Source organism: Rhinopithecus bieti, unplaced genomic scaffold (genome assembly GCF_001698545.2).
Source record: "Rhinopithecus bieti isolate Rb0 unplaced genomic scaffold, ASM169854v2 scaffold_13317, whole genome shotgun sequence".
Lineage (NCBI taxonomy): Eukaryota > Metazoa > Chordata > Mammalia > Primates > Cercopithecidae > Rhinopithecus > Rhinopithecus bieti.
Genome location: NW_016807516.1, coordinates 1,753,184 through 1,768,418, shown reverse-complemented (window position 1 = coordinate 1,768,418; position 15,235 = coordinate 1,753,184). Strand labels below are relative to the sequence as shown.

At 50.5% G+C, this 15,235-nt stretch overlaps 1 protein-coding gene across 4 annotated transcripts; it reads left to right on the top strand.

Annotated features, from left to right (window-relative positions):
* The first annotated feature begins 14 nt into the window (after window positions 1-14).
* Window positions 15-15,138, top strand: ZNF74 (zinc finger protein 74). 4 transcript variants are annotated; one of them, XM_017882606.1, is made up of 5 exons: window positions 15-556; window positions 1,225-1,310; window positions 6,848-6,974; window positions 7,493-7,588; window positions 12,050-15,138. In XM_017882606.1, the coding sequence occupies exons 1-5, from the start codon at window positions 523-525 to the stop codon at window positions 13,639-13,641; spliced, it is 1,935 nt and encodes a 644-aa protein (XP_017738095.1). In that variant the 5' UTR covers window positions 15-522; the 3' UTR covers window positions 13,642-15,138. The 4 variants fall into 4 exon arrangements, with proteins under 4 accessions (XP_017738095.1, XP_017738094.1, XP_017738097.1 ...); XM_017882605.1 differs by having other exon boundaries at window positions 7,490-7,588; XM_017882608.1 differs by lacking the exon at window positions 1,225-1,310 and having other exon boundaries at window positions 59-556.
* Window positions 15,139-15,235: the final 97 nt, after the last annotated feature.

Below are 15,235 nucleotides of genomic sequence, written 5' to 3'. Positions count from 1 at the left end.
CCGGGAGGTGTAGTTTGCGCCGTGCTGCGCAGGCGCACTTTCCAGCGGCGGCCGCCTGCTGCTCTTTGTGGCAGTAGCCGTCCTTTTGTGGGAGTTCGGTTTGTCCACTTGCCGGTCCCTCAGACCGTCAGCGGTCTCTGTCCGCCTCCGGGCCTGTCTGCTGGTCGGTCGGCGTCCGATGGCTCCGGGCCGCGGAACCTTAGGCCTGGCCCTGGTCTCCGAGTGCGGGTTCGCCCAGAGGAGCGTGTGGCGGGGGTGTGCCGGGGCGTGCGTGCGCCGGGCATGGGGCTGAGCCTGGTGTGCGGAGTGGGTATCTGCGGAGCCGGCCTGAGCCCCACCTCAGCCGGGCGCGGGGAGGGGGATCCGTGCGTGTGGTCGTGCAGCTGTGAGCGCGTGGCCGCCCCGCGAGGCTCCGCTGCAGGCCCCTGAGCCCCAGGAGCAGGACTCGCTCCTCTGGGCCTGCCCTGGGTCCTGGAGGCTACAGAGCTGCCCACTCCTCCCCGGGAGGCTGCCGTGGAGGCCATGGAGATCCCTGCCCCGGAGCCCGAGAAGACAGGTACAGCTTCGCTCTTGTAGTCAGCGTGTCTGTGGATTTGCACTTGAGAATATTGACACTCAGATCAGGCCAGTTTCCCAGAAGCATTCAGCATCTTTTTTTTTTTTTTTTTTTAATGGAGTCTCACTCTGTCACCCAGGCGGGAGTGCAATGGCTTGATCTACGCTCACTGCAACCTCTGCCTCCCGGGTTCAAGCGATTCTTCCGCCTCAGCCTCCCAAGTAGCTGGGATTGCAGGTGCGCGCCACCACGCCCGGCTAATTTTTGTATTTTTAGTAGAGACGGGGTTTTGCCATGTTGCCCAGGCTGGTCTTGAGGTCAAGCGATCCGCCCGAGTCGGTCTCCCAAAGTGCTGGGATTATAGGAGTGAGCCACCGCGCCTGGCCTCCTGCTTCTTTCTTCCCCGTGCCCAACCATTTGTTCCCACTCAGACGTGCTTGATTGGGGGATAGCAGCTCTTTTCTTCATGAATTGGAGTGTCTGAGACACAGGCAGAATTATCCCTCGATGCTATATCAGTTGGTTCTAGCTGTTGGGGCTCGTTCCCCACCTGGCCTTGCTGGCAGGTTCGGCCTCCTCTCTGATTCTCTCTTGTGCCACAACAGGTGGGCTTTAAGCTCAGCTGTGAGCCTAGTAGCCGCGGTCTTGACGCATTTCTCCTTCCCCAGCTCTTTCCTCTCAGGATCCTGCTCTTTCCCTGAAAGAGAATCCCGAGGATATATCAGGTTGGGGTCTTCCCGAAGCCAGGTCCAAGGTGAGTGGCTGCGTGTTCTTCCTTCTTTATGAAGAGGGTTGGCACATTCCCTCCCCAGCCCTGGATCATCAGCCTTCCACAGACCTTCACCTGGGTACCTGCTGGCCAGTCCTGAGGAAGCTCTGGGCAGTAGAAACAGCTCCAGTTGAAGAGTCCACATGTTGCCCGAAGTGTGCCTGGAGATGTACTCTATCCAATGTCTCCTCCAACCCCATTCAGTGGGTCAGTTGCTGGGGATCTCTCTGCCCAGCGCTGTCCTGGGAGCTCTGAGGAGTGGTTTTAGTGGAACCTGAGAAAGTAGGTGACGGCTCACATGGGGTCGCTTTGTCTATCCACATGCTGGCCAGGGGTTGGTGCAGGATGTTTGCACAGGTTGATTTACTGGGATGGAATTGGACAGGGGCACGTGCAGCAGCTGAGGAAGACCTGGATTGCAGCACTGGGTTAAGAGTGGTGGTAGGGGAGGCATCCCTGTGTGCTTTCCTCTGTGCCTGGCCCCTGGCATGGGGCCTTCATGGAGAGTCCTGGACATTTGTAGAATCTGATGGATCAGCAAGGAATTGGCCCTGGGCACTTCTGCAGCCACGTGGGACCCAGATCCCTCCTTTTACAGACTGTGGACTCTGTTCCTCATTTTGTTTCTCTACGGCAACCACCCTACCCCATGGTAGTATTTAGAAGGGTGCAGTTGACAAAGAGCACAGTAGAGTGAAAGATCTGGAGGGATGAGGGGTCTATGGGTTTTTTTGTTTGTTTGTTTGTTTTTTAGCATTTTGTGATTTTGTCAGTCTGCCACTCAAAAGAGGTGACAGCTGATTATAGACAGCTAGAAACAGCTGTAAAATGTGTATTGTGAGATGCGCCTCACTTCTGTAGTGTGTCACAATGCTTTATAGTTCTCAAGAAACTTGACAGTCAAATGCAATGCATGTTCCTTGACTAGGGTGTAGATCCAAAAAAATTGATAAAGGGCAGTTTGGGACAATTGATGAAATTTGAAAATGGGCTGTATCTTAGGTCATATTGTATCAATAGTAAATGTATTGCGTGTGATAATAGTACTGTGATTATGTAAGAGAATATCCACAGGAGATACCAGTTGAAGACTGTAGAGTGGGACGTCATGATGTCTGCAACTTACGTTCAAATGGTTCAGCAAAAAAAAAATATATGTGCATGTATGTATGTCTGTATGTGTCTGTGCAGCTCCCTGTAGGTGGTAGGGCCCTTGTGCATGTGTTATCCCTATTCCTAAAATATTTGCTTGTTAGATCCTTGAATAACCAGTTGACTGTCCTGAGTACACATCACCTTTGGCGTTTTCTCTTGACAGTCTCATTCACACTCACAGTTCAAGTTGTTCTGTCTCCTGGGACATCTTGTGTGGTCTGTTCTGACTTCTCTGCTAGTGTCATTACCACATCGGCATCTGATTCCAACACATACTCTCTGGGCTTTTTATTCCCTTTCCTGCAGAATGAAGACACATTAGACATGGGCTTCTCCCAGTGGGCCAGAAATACCCACCAAAAAGGCCTGTGCGGGCCTCAGACCCTACCCTACTCTTGCTGGTTGATGCTCCCCACACTGAAGCCATGTAGTCTCTGACAGCCTTACTGGCCAGCACCATATTCTGATACCTTTGGGACTATTTTTTGTTTTTCTTTCGTTTTTCTTTTTTTTGAGACAGAGTCTCACTCTGTCGCCCAGGCTGGGGTGCGGTGGCACGATCATAGCTCACTGCAGCCTTCAAATCCTGGGCTCAAGCAAATCCCCCACCTCAGCCTCCTGAGTAGTTGGGACCAAGATGTGCACCCCCACACCCGGCTTGGAGCTTTGTTTCAGCCCATTTTCTCCTTCCCTCAACTATCATCGTCCTTCATGCCTGCATGCCTCAGTTAGGGGTGTGTTCTCAGCATTTGTCCTCATCTCTACCTCCTCGTCTGAAATCCAGTGTTTTGCGGGGTAAGGTTTTATTTAGGTGTAATTTATATACAGCACAACTGTGTAATTTTAGGTATGCAATTTGATGAGGTTGAGCAAACATATACAGTTGTGTAACCAGCACCACAATCATGATATGGGACATTTCCATGACCCAAAAATGTCCTCATGCCCCTGTGCATTCCGTCCTCTCCCCTCTCCCCTCTCCCCTTGGTAACCACTATAGTTTTGCTATAGATTTTCCTCTTTAAGGATTTCATATGGAATTTATACTATGTGGTCTTTTGTCTCTGCTTTATTTCACTTAGCATATGCTTTTGAGTTTATCCATGTTGTTGTGTGAATCGGTAGTTTGTTCCTTTTTATTGGTGAGTAATACTCCATTTGTATTAGTCTGCTAGGGCTGCCATACAAAGTATGGCAGGAGCGTTTAAACAACAGAAATTAATTTTATTACAATTCAGGAGGCAAGAAGTCTGAGATCAGGGCCAGGCATGTTGGCTCACGCCTGTAATCCCAGCACTTTGGGAGGCTGAGGCAGGCAGACTACGAGGTCAGGAGATCGAGACCATCCTACCTAACATGGTGAAACCCCATCTCTACTAAAAACACAAAAGAATTAGCCGGGCATGGTGGCGGGTGCCTGTAGTCCCAGCTACATGGGCTGCTGAGGCAGGAGAATGGCCTGAACCCAGGAGGTAGAACTTGCAGTGAGCCTAGATCGCGCCACTGCACTCCAGCCTGAGTGATAAGCGAGACTCTGTCTCAAAGAAGAAAAAAAAAAAAGAAGTCTGAGATCAAGGTGTCAGCAGGGTTGGTTTCTTCTGAGGTCTCTTTCCTTGGCTTGTAGATGGCCACCTTTTCCCTACATCTTCACATGGTCTTACTTCCTCTATGTGTCCAAATTTCCTCTTCTTATGAGGACACCAGTTATATTGGATTAGGGCCCACTGTATTGAATTCATTTCAACTTAATTACTTCTTCAAAGAACCTCTCTCCAGGCCGGATGCAGTGGCTCATGTCTGTAATCCCAGCATTTTGGGAGGCTAAGTTGGGTGGATCACTTGAGGAACTGACTTAACAGGAATTCAAGACCAGCCTGGTCAACATGGTGAAACCCTGTCTCTACTAGAAATTCAAAAATTTAGCCAAGTGTAGTGGCGTGTGCCTATAGTCCTAGCTACTCAGGAGGCTGAGGCAGGAGAATCTCTTGAACCCAGGAGGCAGAGGTTGCAGTGAGCTGATATTGCACCACTGCACTCCAGCCTGGGTGACAGAGTGAGACTATGTCTCAAAAAAAATAAAAAATAAAAAATAAAAACCTCTCTTGGAGTTACTGAGGGTTGAGACATAGGAATTTGAGGTGAAGGATATACAATTCAGCCCATTACTCCATTGGATGGGTATTCCACAGTCGGCTTATCCATTCACCAGCTGATGGATATTTAGTCGCTCATAGGCTTTTGCTGTTACAAATAAATCCGCTATAAATATTTGAGTACACGTATGGCTGTGCATTTTAATTTCTCTTGCATAAATACCTAGGTGTGAAATTGCTGAGCCATGTAGTTTATCAATTTTGTTGATCTTTTCAAAAAACCATTTTTTTGTTCTATTGATTTTCTCTATTTTCTGTTTTCCATTTCATAGATTTCTGATCTTTATTATCTCCTTGGTCTCTTAAGATTGAAACTTACTTTACTTACTTTAGTGTCTTAAGATTGAAACATAGATATTGATTTGACACTTTTTTCCTTGTATAGCATTCAGCACTATAAATTTCTAAGCACTGCCTCATCTATATCCTAGAACTTTTGTTACGTGACATTTTTATTCAGCTGAAAATCGTTTCTAATTTTCCTAGTGATTTCTTCTTCAACGGTATGTTATTTCAGAGTGTGTTGTTTCATTTTCTAATATTTAGGGCATTTTCCAGATGACTTTCTATTATGGATTTCTGATTTAATTCTCTTGTCGTCAGAGAATGAACTTTGTATGATTTAAAGCCTTTCAAATCTACCAAGATTTATTTTATTTCCCAGAGTGTGGTTTATCTTGGTAAATGTTCCACATGCCCTTGAAAATTGTGTATTCTGCCTTTGTTGACTAGAGTGTTATGTGAATACCTGTTAAGTCAAGTTGAATGATGGTGTTTTTAATTGTTCTGTCAGTTTTTGCCTTATGTATTTTGAAGCTCTTTTAGTAGATGCATTTATATTTAGGATTGCCATGAGTTCTTAACAAATTAGGCCTTTTATCATTATGTAATATTCTCTTTATCTCTGATAGTCGTCTCTCTGAAATCTACTTTGCTATCACTATAAGCACTTCAGCTATTTTTTTTAATTAGTATTTGCAGGCTTTATCTTTTTCTACCCTTTCACTTTTAACCTATCTTTGTATGTAAAGTAGGTTTCTGTAGCTTGCTTTTTTAATTCAGTTAGACAGTCTCCACCTTTTAATTGGAGTGTTTAAACTATTCGCATTTAGTGTAATTATTAATATAGTTGGATTTACATGTCTCTTCCCCCCCACTTTTTTTTTTTTTTTTTTTTTTTTTTGGGCAGAGTTTCGCTCTTGTCACCCGGGCTGGAGTGCAGTGGCGCAATCTTGGCTCACTGCAACCTCCACCTCCTGGGTTCAAGAAATTCTCCTGACCTCAGGTGATCTGCCACCTTGGCCTCCCAATGTGCTGGGATTACACGCATGAGCCACCCCACCCAGACTTGCTATTAGTTTTCTATGTCTTATGCCTTTTTTGTTTCTCTTTTCCTCCCTTAATGGCTTCTTTTGAGGTAAACACATACTGTTCTAATATACTCTTAATTCCTCTGATTTCATTAATATTGTTCACCTTTTAGTTATTTGATTGGATGCTGGACATTGTGAATTTTACTTTGTTGAGTAGGTTTTTGGAATTTCTTAAGTGTTTCTGGGATTTGTTCTGGGATGCAGTGAAATTACTTGGCATCTATTTGATCCTTTCAAGGATCAAAGCAAGTCTGGAGTTGGGTGGTGGCCAGGATGCCCAGGCCCAGGGGGAGCAGGCGGGAAGGATTGGAAGGCAGTCAGGTGAGGACTGCAGGTAGCCTCTCTTGATCCCTTGGGGCACAGAACTTGCTGATATATACAAGGTTTCCTTCCTTAGAGTATAATAACGGTATCTAGTCTAAGTTCGGATCCTTTTGCATTAGTGAACTTTCAATAGAGTTGCTGGGGTTTTTGTACTATTAATATTCTCTCAAATTTTTAAGTTTGAAATTCTTGACCCCATGAAGCATAGCATCTTACCCAGGACTTAGAGCATGATACAACAACCATGTACAGCCCCTGGGTCCCACCTCAAGTTGCCAAGGCCCTGCTTTCCCAGTCTAGAAGGTGGTATGGGAATGTATGCCAATTCCCAGCCCCTCTCCCTGCCCCTGATCCCCAAATTCACTCATGGTCAGTGTCTACAGCACAACCTTCTGTGCATGGGAAGTCACCTGAGGTTAACCTTTTACTTGTAGAGTCCTTAATCAATCTCTGGCTCCTTTGGAACCATGGACACAGAATCAGTCCTGAGTGAGTGAGAACCTATATGTCATTTCAGGAATCAGTGAGTTTCAAGGATGTGGCTGTGGACTTCACCCAGGAGGAGTGGGGTCAGCTAGACTCCCCTCAGAGGGCCTTGTACCGGGATGTGATGTTGGAGAACTACCAGAACCTTCTTGCCCTAGGTAAGATCCCCCCAGCCCCAGGCTGGGCGTTTGCTGTCAGCCTTCTTCTGCGTGGTAGATATTAAGGAGGATCCCTTCAGTGCCAGCCCTGGTGCCAGATATGTCATGGGTTGGGAAGCAAGACCTGTGCCTTGGGGTACTCATGGCCAGGGGCCTCAGCCACACCAGAAGTCCCCAGGGGACAGCGTAGGAGCTGGTAGCATCCTTGCTTGGCATTTCCCCTGGTCCTGGGGTGGGGGCAGGGAGAGAAGAGAGGAAGGTGGGACCCTGGAGCCCAGCTGGCTCTGGAACGGTCCTCGAGCAATAAAGTAAGGACGTCAGCACACGTGGGGTCTTCAGAGTGTGCACTGGGATTTGGGTTCCAGTCTGAGACCCTCACCACTTTTGGCCCAGAGGACCTCCTGTTCCCAGAGAGGGTGTCCACTTCACAGGCATTGTCCTTGTTAGGGGCGGCCCCTGAGGTCAGCTGGGCCTGGAGAGCCGCAGCATGCCCAGCCCCACTTTCTCCCCACAAGCAGGACCTCCACTGCACAAGCCAGATGTGATCTCCCATCTGGAACGAGGCGAGGAGCCATGGAGCATGCAGAGGGAAGTCCCTGGAGGGCCCTGTCCAGGTGAGCAGAGGCACAGGTGGAAGGGTGCCGGCCCCAGCACCTCTGGCGGCACCTCCTCCTATGGCCCCTATTTTTCCCCCTCAATTTGCTCTAGTTCCATGTCACGTTCTCAGGTCCTCCACCAGACCCTCCCGCCTGTCTCCCTTCAGCACATATTGAGCACTGCCTGTGTGTTGAAACCTGTTCTGGGATACAACAGGGAGCAAACCGAGCCATTGGGACCAAATGGCCACCTGCTGATGGGGGTGGGGAGGCAGGAATAGAAATATTGAGCCAGTGATGTTGGCTGGGCAGCTGGGGGTGTGGGATTGGGGTCAGAGGGCCACCAGGGGAGGGGCAGCTGGCATTGGTCAGTGTCAGTGTCAGGGTCAGCATCAGCGTCAGCATCAGGGCCAGCATCAGCATCAGGTTCAGGGCCAGTGTCAGGGCCAGGGCCAGCATCAGCATCAGAGCCAGTATGAGCATTAGCGTCAGGGTCAGGGCCAGCATCAAGGTCAGGGCCAGCATCAGCATCAGAGTCAGCATCAGCACCAGGGTCAGAGTCAGCATCAGCATCAGCATCAGGGTCAGAGTCAGCATCAGCATCAGGGTCAGCATCAGCATCAGGGTCAGCATCAGCGTCAGAGCCAGCATGAGCATCAGCATCAGGGTCAGCATCAGCATCGGGGTCAGGGCCAGCAGCAGCATCAGCGCCAGCAGCAGCGTCAGGGCCAGCAGCAGCGTCAGAGTCAGCATCAGCATCAGGGTCAGCATCAGCATCAGGGTCAGGGCCAACATCAGCATCAGGGTCAGGGCCAGCACCAGCATCAGAGTCAGCATCAGCGTCAGAGTCAGCATCAGCGTCAGGGTCAGCATCAGCATCAGGGCCAGCATCAGTGTCAGAGTCAGCATCAGGGTCAGCATCAGCATCAGGGTCAGGGCCGGCATCAGGGTCAGAGTCAGCATCAGCATCAGGGCCAGCATCAGCGTCAGAGTCAGCATCAGCATCAAGGCCAGCATCAGCGTCAGGGTCAGGGCCAGCATCAGGGTCAGGGTCAACATCAGCGAGGGCTTCTAGGTTGTGGCCAAGATGGCAGCCCTCCATGAGGGAAAGGGGACCGGGGTGGGTCTTGAGCAGAAGGTGGTCTGTTTTTCTTCTCCAACATTCTTTTTGTAGACTTCTCTTCTGAGTTGGTTGATGAATAAGTGAATTAAATAATTTCAGCTTAATTTATTGGACAGTGACTGCTGAGCATGTTAGGTGTCTAGAAAGCTTGAGAAACACCTTTCTGTGGGAAAGGCAGCCAATAAGCTGTGGAGCACAGAGCACAGGGGTCGGGGAAGGCAGTCCCTTCTCCATACCCGCTCTGCTGCCACACACCACCCAGCCCCAACCTGCAACAGCAGCTGTAGCCCCAGCTTTCTGGTCTTTATTTCTCACCCCAGCCTCTGATGCTTGCTTTGTCCTCTTTGACAAAATTACAGGTTTTAAAAAATTCATATTTTTGTTTGATTCGTATATGAATACACTGAAAATGAGGCTGAAAGGTTATTGAAATCCTGGATAATCTTTCCACCCAGAGATAACTGTTCTCTAATAACTGACCACATCACTGATTCCTCTGGGCCATTCCTCTGTGTGCGGATAGACTTTTCTAAAGCTACACGTGGCCGGGTGCAATGGCTCACACCTGTAATCCCAACACTCTGGGAGGCCAAGGCAGGCAAATCACCTGAGGTCAGGAGTTCGAGACGAGCCTGACCAACATAGAGAAACCCCATCTCTACTAAAATTACCAAATTAGCCGGGCATGGTAGCGCATGCCTGTCATCCCAGCTACTCGGGAGGCTGAGGCAGGAGAATTGCTTGAACCCGGAAGGTAACTCCAGATAACAAAAGTGAAACTCTATCTCAAAAAAAAAAAAAAAAAAAAAAAAAAAAATTAGCCAGGCGTGCTGGTGGGCACCTGTAATCCCAGCTACTCTAGAGGCTTAGGCAGGAGAATCGCTTGAACCTGAGAGGCAGAGGTTGCAGTGAGCCATGACCGCACCATTGCACTCCAGCCTGGGAGAGAGAGCTAAACCCCGTCTCAAAATAAATAAATAAATAAAGCCTTACGCACCCTTGGAAGCACAGCATCCATGCCGGAGTCTGGCTACCACACTGGCCATGGCATAGTGAGCATCCTCACGTGATGTTTACTGATTGCACATTATCCCTTAGATGTATGTGCCCTGCTATGTTGTTGGCCCTATTGCTGCCAAAACGACTTTTTTCTGGCCTGGGCCTCTTCTCTCTGCTCTATGCACCTTCCCTAGACTCTCACCTCTCACTTGGTGTGAGCATGGTCTACACTATAGCAACACCAGCTGAGCTGCAGCCCTGTGTCACTGACCATCTCGTGGGCCTCTGCCTGCATGTCTAAGACCAGACTTGGAACTGGACCTTCCTCCTCCCGTCCCTGTCTTTACAAAAGCTTCCACCGTCCATCCTTGGCTTGGGTGTTTGCTGAGGTCTCATCCTCTCCCCCATTTCCTCTCTTGCCACCTTCAGTCAACAGCTAGAGCCAGCAGTTTTAGCTCCTCAATGGCTCTCAGATCTGCTGCTTCCTGTTCATTTTCACAGCCTTGGTACCAGTCTGAAGTTGCCATTTTTCACCTGAATTATTCAGATGGCCTCCCTAACTGGCCTCCCTAACTGCTCGCTCCCACCTCCTCACACACCAGCAAAGCCACCTTCAAGACAAACCATTATACCAGGCTCAGGGGCTCACACATCTAATCCCAGCGCTTTGGGAGGCCAAGGCAGGAGGATCGCTTGAGCCCAGGAGTTGGAGGCTGCATTGAGCCATGATTGCACCCCTGCACTGCAGCCTGGACAACAGAGCGAGACTCTGTCCCCGCCCCCCACCAAGACACCACATGATCAAGTCACCCTCTGTGCAAAAGGCCTTTCTTCCCCGACTGCCCTCTGAGTCAGGCATCTGGTCACCTCAAACCCATCCACCTTGCCAGGGTCACCTCTCAGCCTTCCTGCCTCTGCGTATCTTGTCTTCATCTTACTGTCTCACCTCTGAGCCTCTGCACATGCTGTTCGCTCTCCACCTGGCCACCTGCCATGTGTGCCATGGCCAGTTCCACTTGCCCTGCCCTTCTGGATGGGTTGGGGCCACGGGCAGCACCACCATGCAGCTCTGCCCACTGCACTAGATGCCCCTTTTTAAGCCTGGGGAGGACAGAATTAGAAATAAAATCTCCTGCCAGCTCAGAAAACCTTGCTATAGAGATAGAAAAGAAAGAAAGCCTTCTTATTGAATAAGTGTTTAACCAGATGTGGTGTGCATGAGAGAAAGAAACATCCCCCTTTGACAGAGGAGACAGATCCAACCCAGCACACAGGACAACTGTCTTCACCTAAAGGAAGAGGACAGCTTTTTGGGGGTTTATTATTATTATTATTATTATTATTATTTTGAGATAGGGTCTCTATTGCCCAGGCTGGGGTGCAGTTGCATGATCATAGCTCACATCCTTAATCTCCCCAGGCCCAGGTGATCCTCCCACCCCAGCCTCCTGAGTAGCTGGGACTACAGACACGTGCTATCATTCCTGGTTAATTCTGTATTTTTTGTAGTGGGGTCTGTGTTGCGCAGGCTGGTCTTGATCTGGGCTCAAGTGACCCGCCCACCTTGACCTCCCAAAGTGCTGGGATTACAGGCAAGAACCACCGCGCCCAGCCTCTTGTACCTTTTTGACAAGCAGGAAGTTACATCTTGGACTGGACTCTTGGACTAGGGTCATTTCGCTTCTGAAAAGGTTTGCATGCGTCTCAGAGAAAGCATTTGCAATTCCCAGTGTTCTAAAGGGAAGCGCTGGAGTGTGGGAGGCCCTTTTTTCCTTTTGGCACCACAGACAATTTTTAATTCATCTATTAGTCCCAGCTACTCGGGAGGCTGAGGCCGGAGAATGGCGTGAACCAGGGAGGCGGAGCTTGCGGTGAGCTGAGATCACACCACTGCACGCCAGCCTGGGCGACAGAGCGAGACTCCGTCTCAAAAAACACAAACACACAAAAAACTTGTATTTGCCCTGTGTATTACGAACACCTGCCATGGTATTGACAGAGCAGTCTGTCAGCCGACGTGTCTGTGAATAAGTGTAATCCTGATCACCAGCTCCCGAGCTTGCCCCTTTCTCAGCCCCCTTGGTGCTTGTAGCTGCTCCTTCGGGGATTCCCTTGGCCTCTCCACCTTTCCCGGTCTTTGCTCTCTGGTAGTTCCTTGCGTTTTCTTCCTTTCCTTTCTTCCCGCTCTTGCTTGCACATCTCATCCTGGGCTCTCCCTTCTCTCTGCCTGTGCCCTCCAGCCTTGGCCCTGGTGTCCTCTTTTCTGGGCTTATCTGCATCTCCAGGCCGGTTCTCAAATCTGAATTCTAGGCCAGGTTTCCGCTTGCTCACAGAAAATCACTTTCAATATCTTACAGAATGGGAGCTGAAGGCGGTGCCCTCTCAACAGCAGGGCATTTGCAAAGAAGAACCGGCCCAGGAGCCCATCACGGAGCGGCCCCTGGGCGGGGCGCAGGCGTGGGGGCGCCAGGCCGGTGCTCTGCAGAGGAGTCAGGCTGCGCCCTGGGCGCCTGCACATGCTATCGTCTGGGACGTCCCTGTAGAGAAATTCCCCCTTAGGTGTCCCCTCTTCGCCCAGCAACGCGTTCCCGAGGGGGGACGCTTGCTGGACACACACAAGAACGTCCAGGCTACTGAGGGCAGAACCAAGGCTCCTGCTAGACTGTGTGCGGGAGAAAACACCCCTACACCAAGTGAGCCGCACAAGTTCCCCCAGGCCCGCCGGCAGCGCGGGGCGGGCGCTGGGGAAGGCGAGTTCGTGTGCGGCGAATGCGGGAAGGCGTTCGGCCAGAGCTCCTCCCTCACGCTGCACCGGCGCTGGCACAGCCGGGAGAAGGCTTACAAGTGCGATGAGTGCGGCAAGGCCTTCACCTGGAGCACCAACCTACTGGAGCACCGACGCATCCACACGGGCGAGAAGCCCTTCTTCTGCGGCGAGTGCGGGAAGGCCTTCAGCTGCCACTCGTCCCTCAACGTGCACCAGCGCATCCACACGGGCGAGCGGCCCTACAAGTGCAGCGCCTGCGAGAAGGCCTTCAGCTGCAGCTCACTGCTCAGCATGCACCTGCGGGTGCACACCGGCGAGAAGCCCTACCGGTGCGGCGAGTGCGGCAAGGCCTTCAACCAGCGTACGCACCTCACACGCCACCACCGCATACACACGGGCGAGAAGCCCTACCAGTGCGGCTCCTGCGGCAAGGCCTTCACCTGCCACTCCTCCCTCACCGTGCACGAGAAGATCCACAGCGGGGACAAGCCTTTCAAGTGCAGCGACTGTGAGAAGGCCTTCAACAGCCGCTCGCGCCTCACCCTCCACCAGAGGACGCACACGGGCGAGAAGCCCTTCAAGTGCGCCGACTGCGGAAAGGGTTTCAGCTGCCACGCGTACCTGCTCGTGCACAGGCGCATCCACAGCGGCGAGAAGCCCTTCAAGTGCAACGAGTGCGGCAAAGCCTTCAGCTCCCACGCCTACCTCATCGTGCACCGGCGCATCCACACAGGCGAGAAGCCCTTCGACTGCAGCCAGTGCTGGAAGGCCTTCAGCTGCCACTCGTCCCTCATCGTGCACCAGCGCATCCACACTGGTGAGAAGCCCTACAAGTGCGGCGAGTGTGGCAGAGCCTTCAGTCAGAACCACTGCCTCATTAAACATCAGAAAATCCACTCCGGGGAGAAGTCGTTCAAGTGTGAACAATGTGGGGAGATGTTCAACTGGAGCTCGCACCTCACTGAGCACCAGAGGCTGCACAGCCAGGGGAAGCCCTTGGCCATCCAGTTCAACAAACACTTACTCAGCACATACTACGTGCCTGGCAGCCTGCTGGGTGCAGGGGATGCTGGGCTGAGGGACGTGGACCCCATCGACGCGCTGGATGTGGCAAAGCTCTTGTGCGTCGTTCCGCCCCGAGCTGGCAGGAATTTCTCCCTGGGAAGCAAACCTCGAAACTAACATGATGTGCTTTGGTGTCAGTAGCCGCTTTCGGAGCTACTCAACGAGGAAAGCACCCTGATCCTCCTTGGCTCCTAGATCCAGACCACCTTCCTCCAGCTGTGGGAGCCTTGCCTTATCACCCCAATCAGGTCTGCATGCCAGGGTGCCTCTTTTAGTTAAAGTCAGTCACCTCCCCAGAAGGGCCACACTCCAGGAGGAAAGTTGAGAGCCATTTGAGGTAGTCCTGTCACCTGTTTTCCTTGATGGACCTGGAAGTTGTTGACGAGGGGAAAGATCTTTCTTGCCAATAAAAAGAAGGGATATTGTTGGGTGCCATGGCTCACACCTGTAATCTCAACACTTTGGGAGGCCAAGGCAAGGGGATCACTTGCGCCCAGGAGTCTAGGACCAGCCTGGACAACATGGTGAGACCTCGTCTCTATAAAAAATGCAAAAATTAGCCAGATGTGGTGACGTGTCCCTGTGATTCCAGCTACTCAGGAGGCTGAGGTGGGAGGATGATTTGAGCCTGGGAGGTCAAGGCTGCAGTGAGTCATGATTCACAGCACTGCACTGCAGCCTGGGTGACAAAGCAAGACCCTGTGTGAAATAAAAAGGGGGTATATCAACTGTTGTACCCTCGGACGGGCTCCTGACATGGCTTCAGTCAGGAGTTTCCTCCATAAACTATTATTTTCAGAATAATAATAAAACAAGAATTATGAATAGCATTACTTTCCAGTGAACATTATTATATTGCTAGAGAGGAGAATAATCTTGGGTGGTAGGCATTTGGAAAAAGTGAATTTCCTGGACTTACCTCATGTAAATAGCTCTACTGCAGAGCTGTTTATTAGTGACAGTGCAGTCAGGGGCGTTCCCACAGCTGTCACAGCATGACCCAGCATCGTTGTAGCCACATCCTAACATGCCAACATCACCTCTTGCCATTTAGCCCCTGGTGAGAAATTGGGAACTCCCAGGCAGTGCCCAGTGCATCCAGGAAAGATGGGCACGACATCAAGAGAGAGGTGTCTGGAGGCTCCCCTTCACTGATTGGGGCTGGGCAAGGCCACCCTGGGCTGGTGAGGCTGCCCTGCAGGGCTTCTCACTATGTAGCACCAGTCACCAGCCCAGGTCACAGAATAAGCCCCTCCCAGCATCCACTGGAGAGGGGGAGCTGAAGCCCAGGGAGACGGGCTCCATGGTGGTCCCACATGGAGGTGTTGTACAAACCCTGGAAAAGGTGGCTCTCCGTCCCGACACTCTTCAGAGATAGGAAGACAGAGTTAATCTTGAATGAATGTTATTTCTACTCCGTCCTAAGCAAGAATAAGCTGCCCCCTTGGTGATAATACTTTACATTTGTATGGAGTGCTATCATTTATGAAATTCTTTCAGTATGCTTTTTAAATTATGCTGGCAAAATAACCACAGTTCAGAAAATGTGGACTTATGAAAAATAAAATCCCCATAATTCTTAATAAAACTGCATTTTGCACTTTGATACATTACCCTCTGCTTTGTTCATATAGAACTTTGCATTATTTTAAACATAGCATATCTGTAGTTTTTTTTTTTTTTTTTTTTTTTTTTTTTTTTTTTTTTTTTT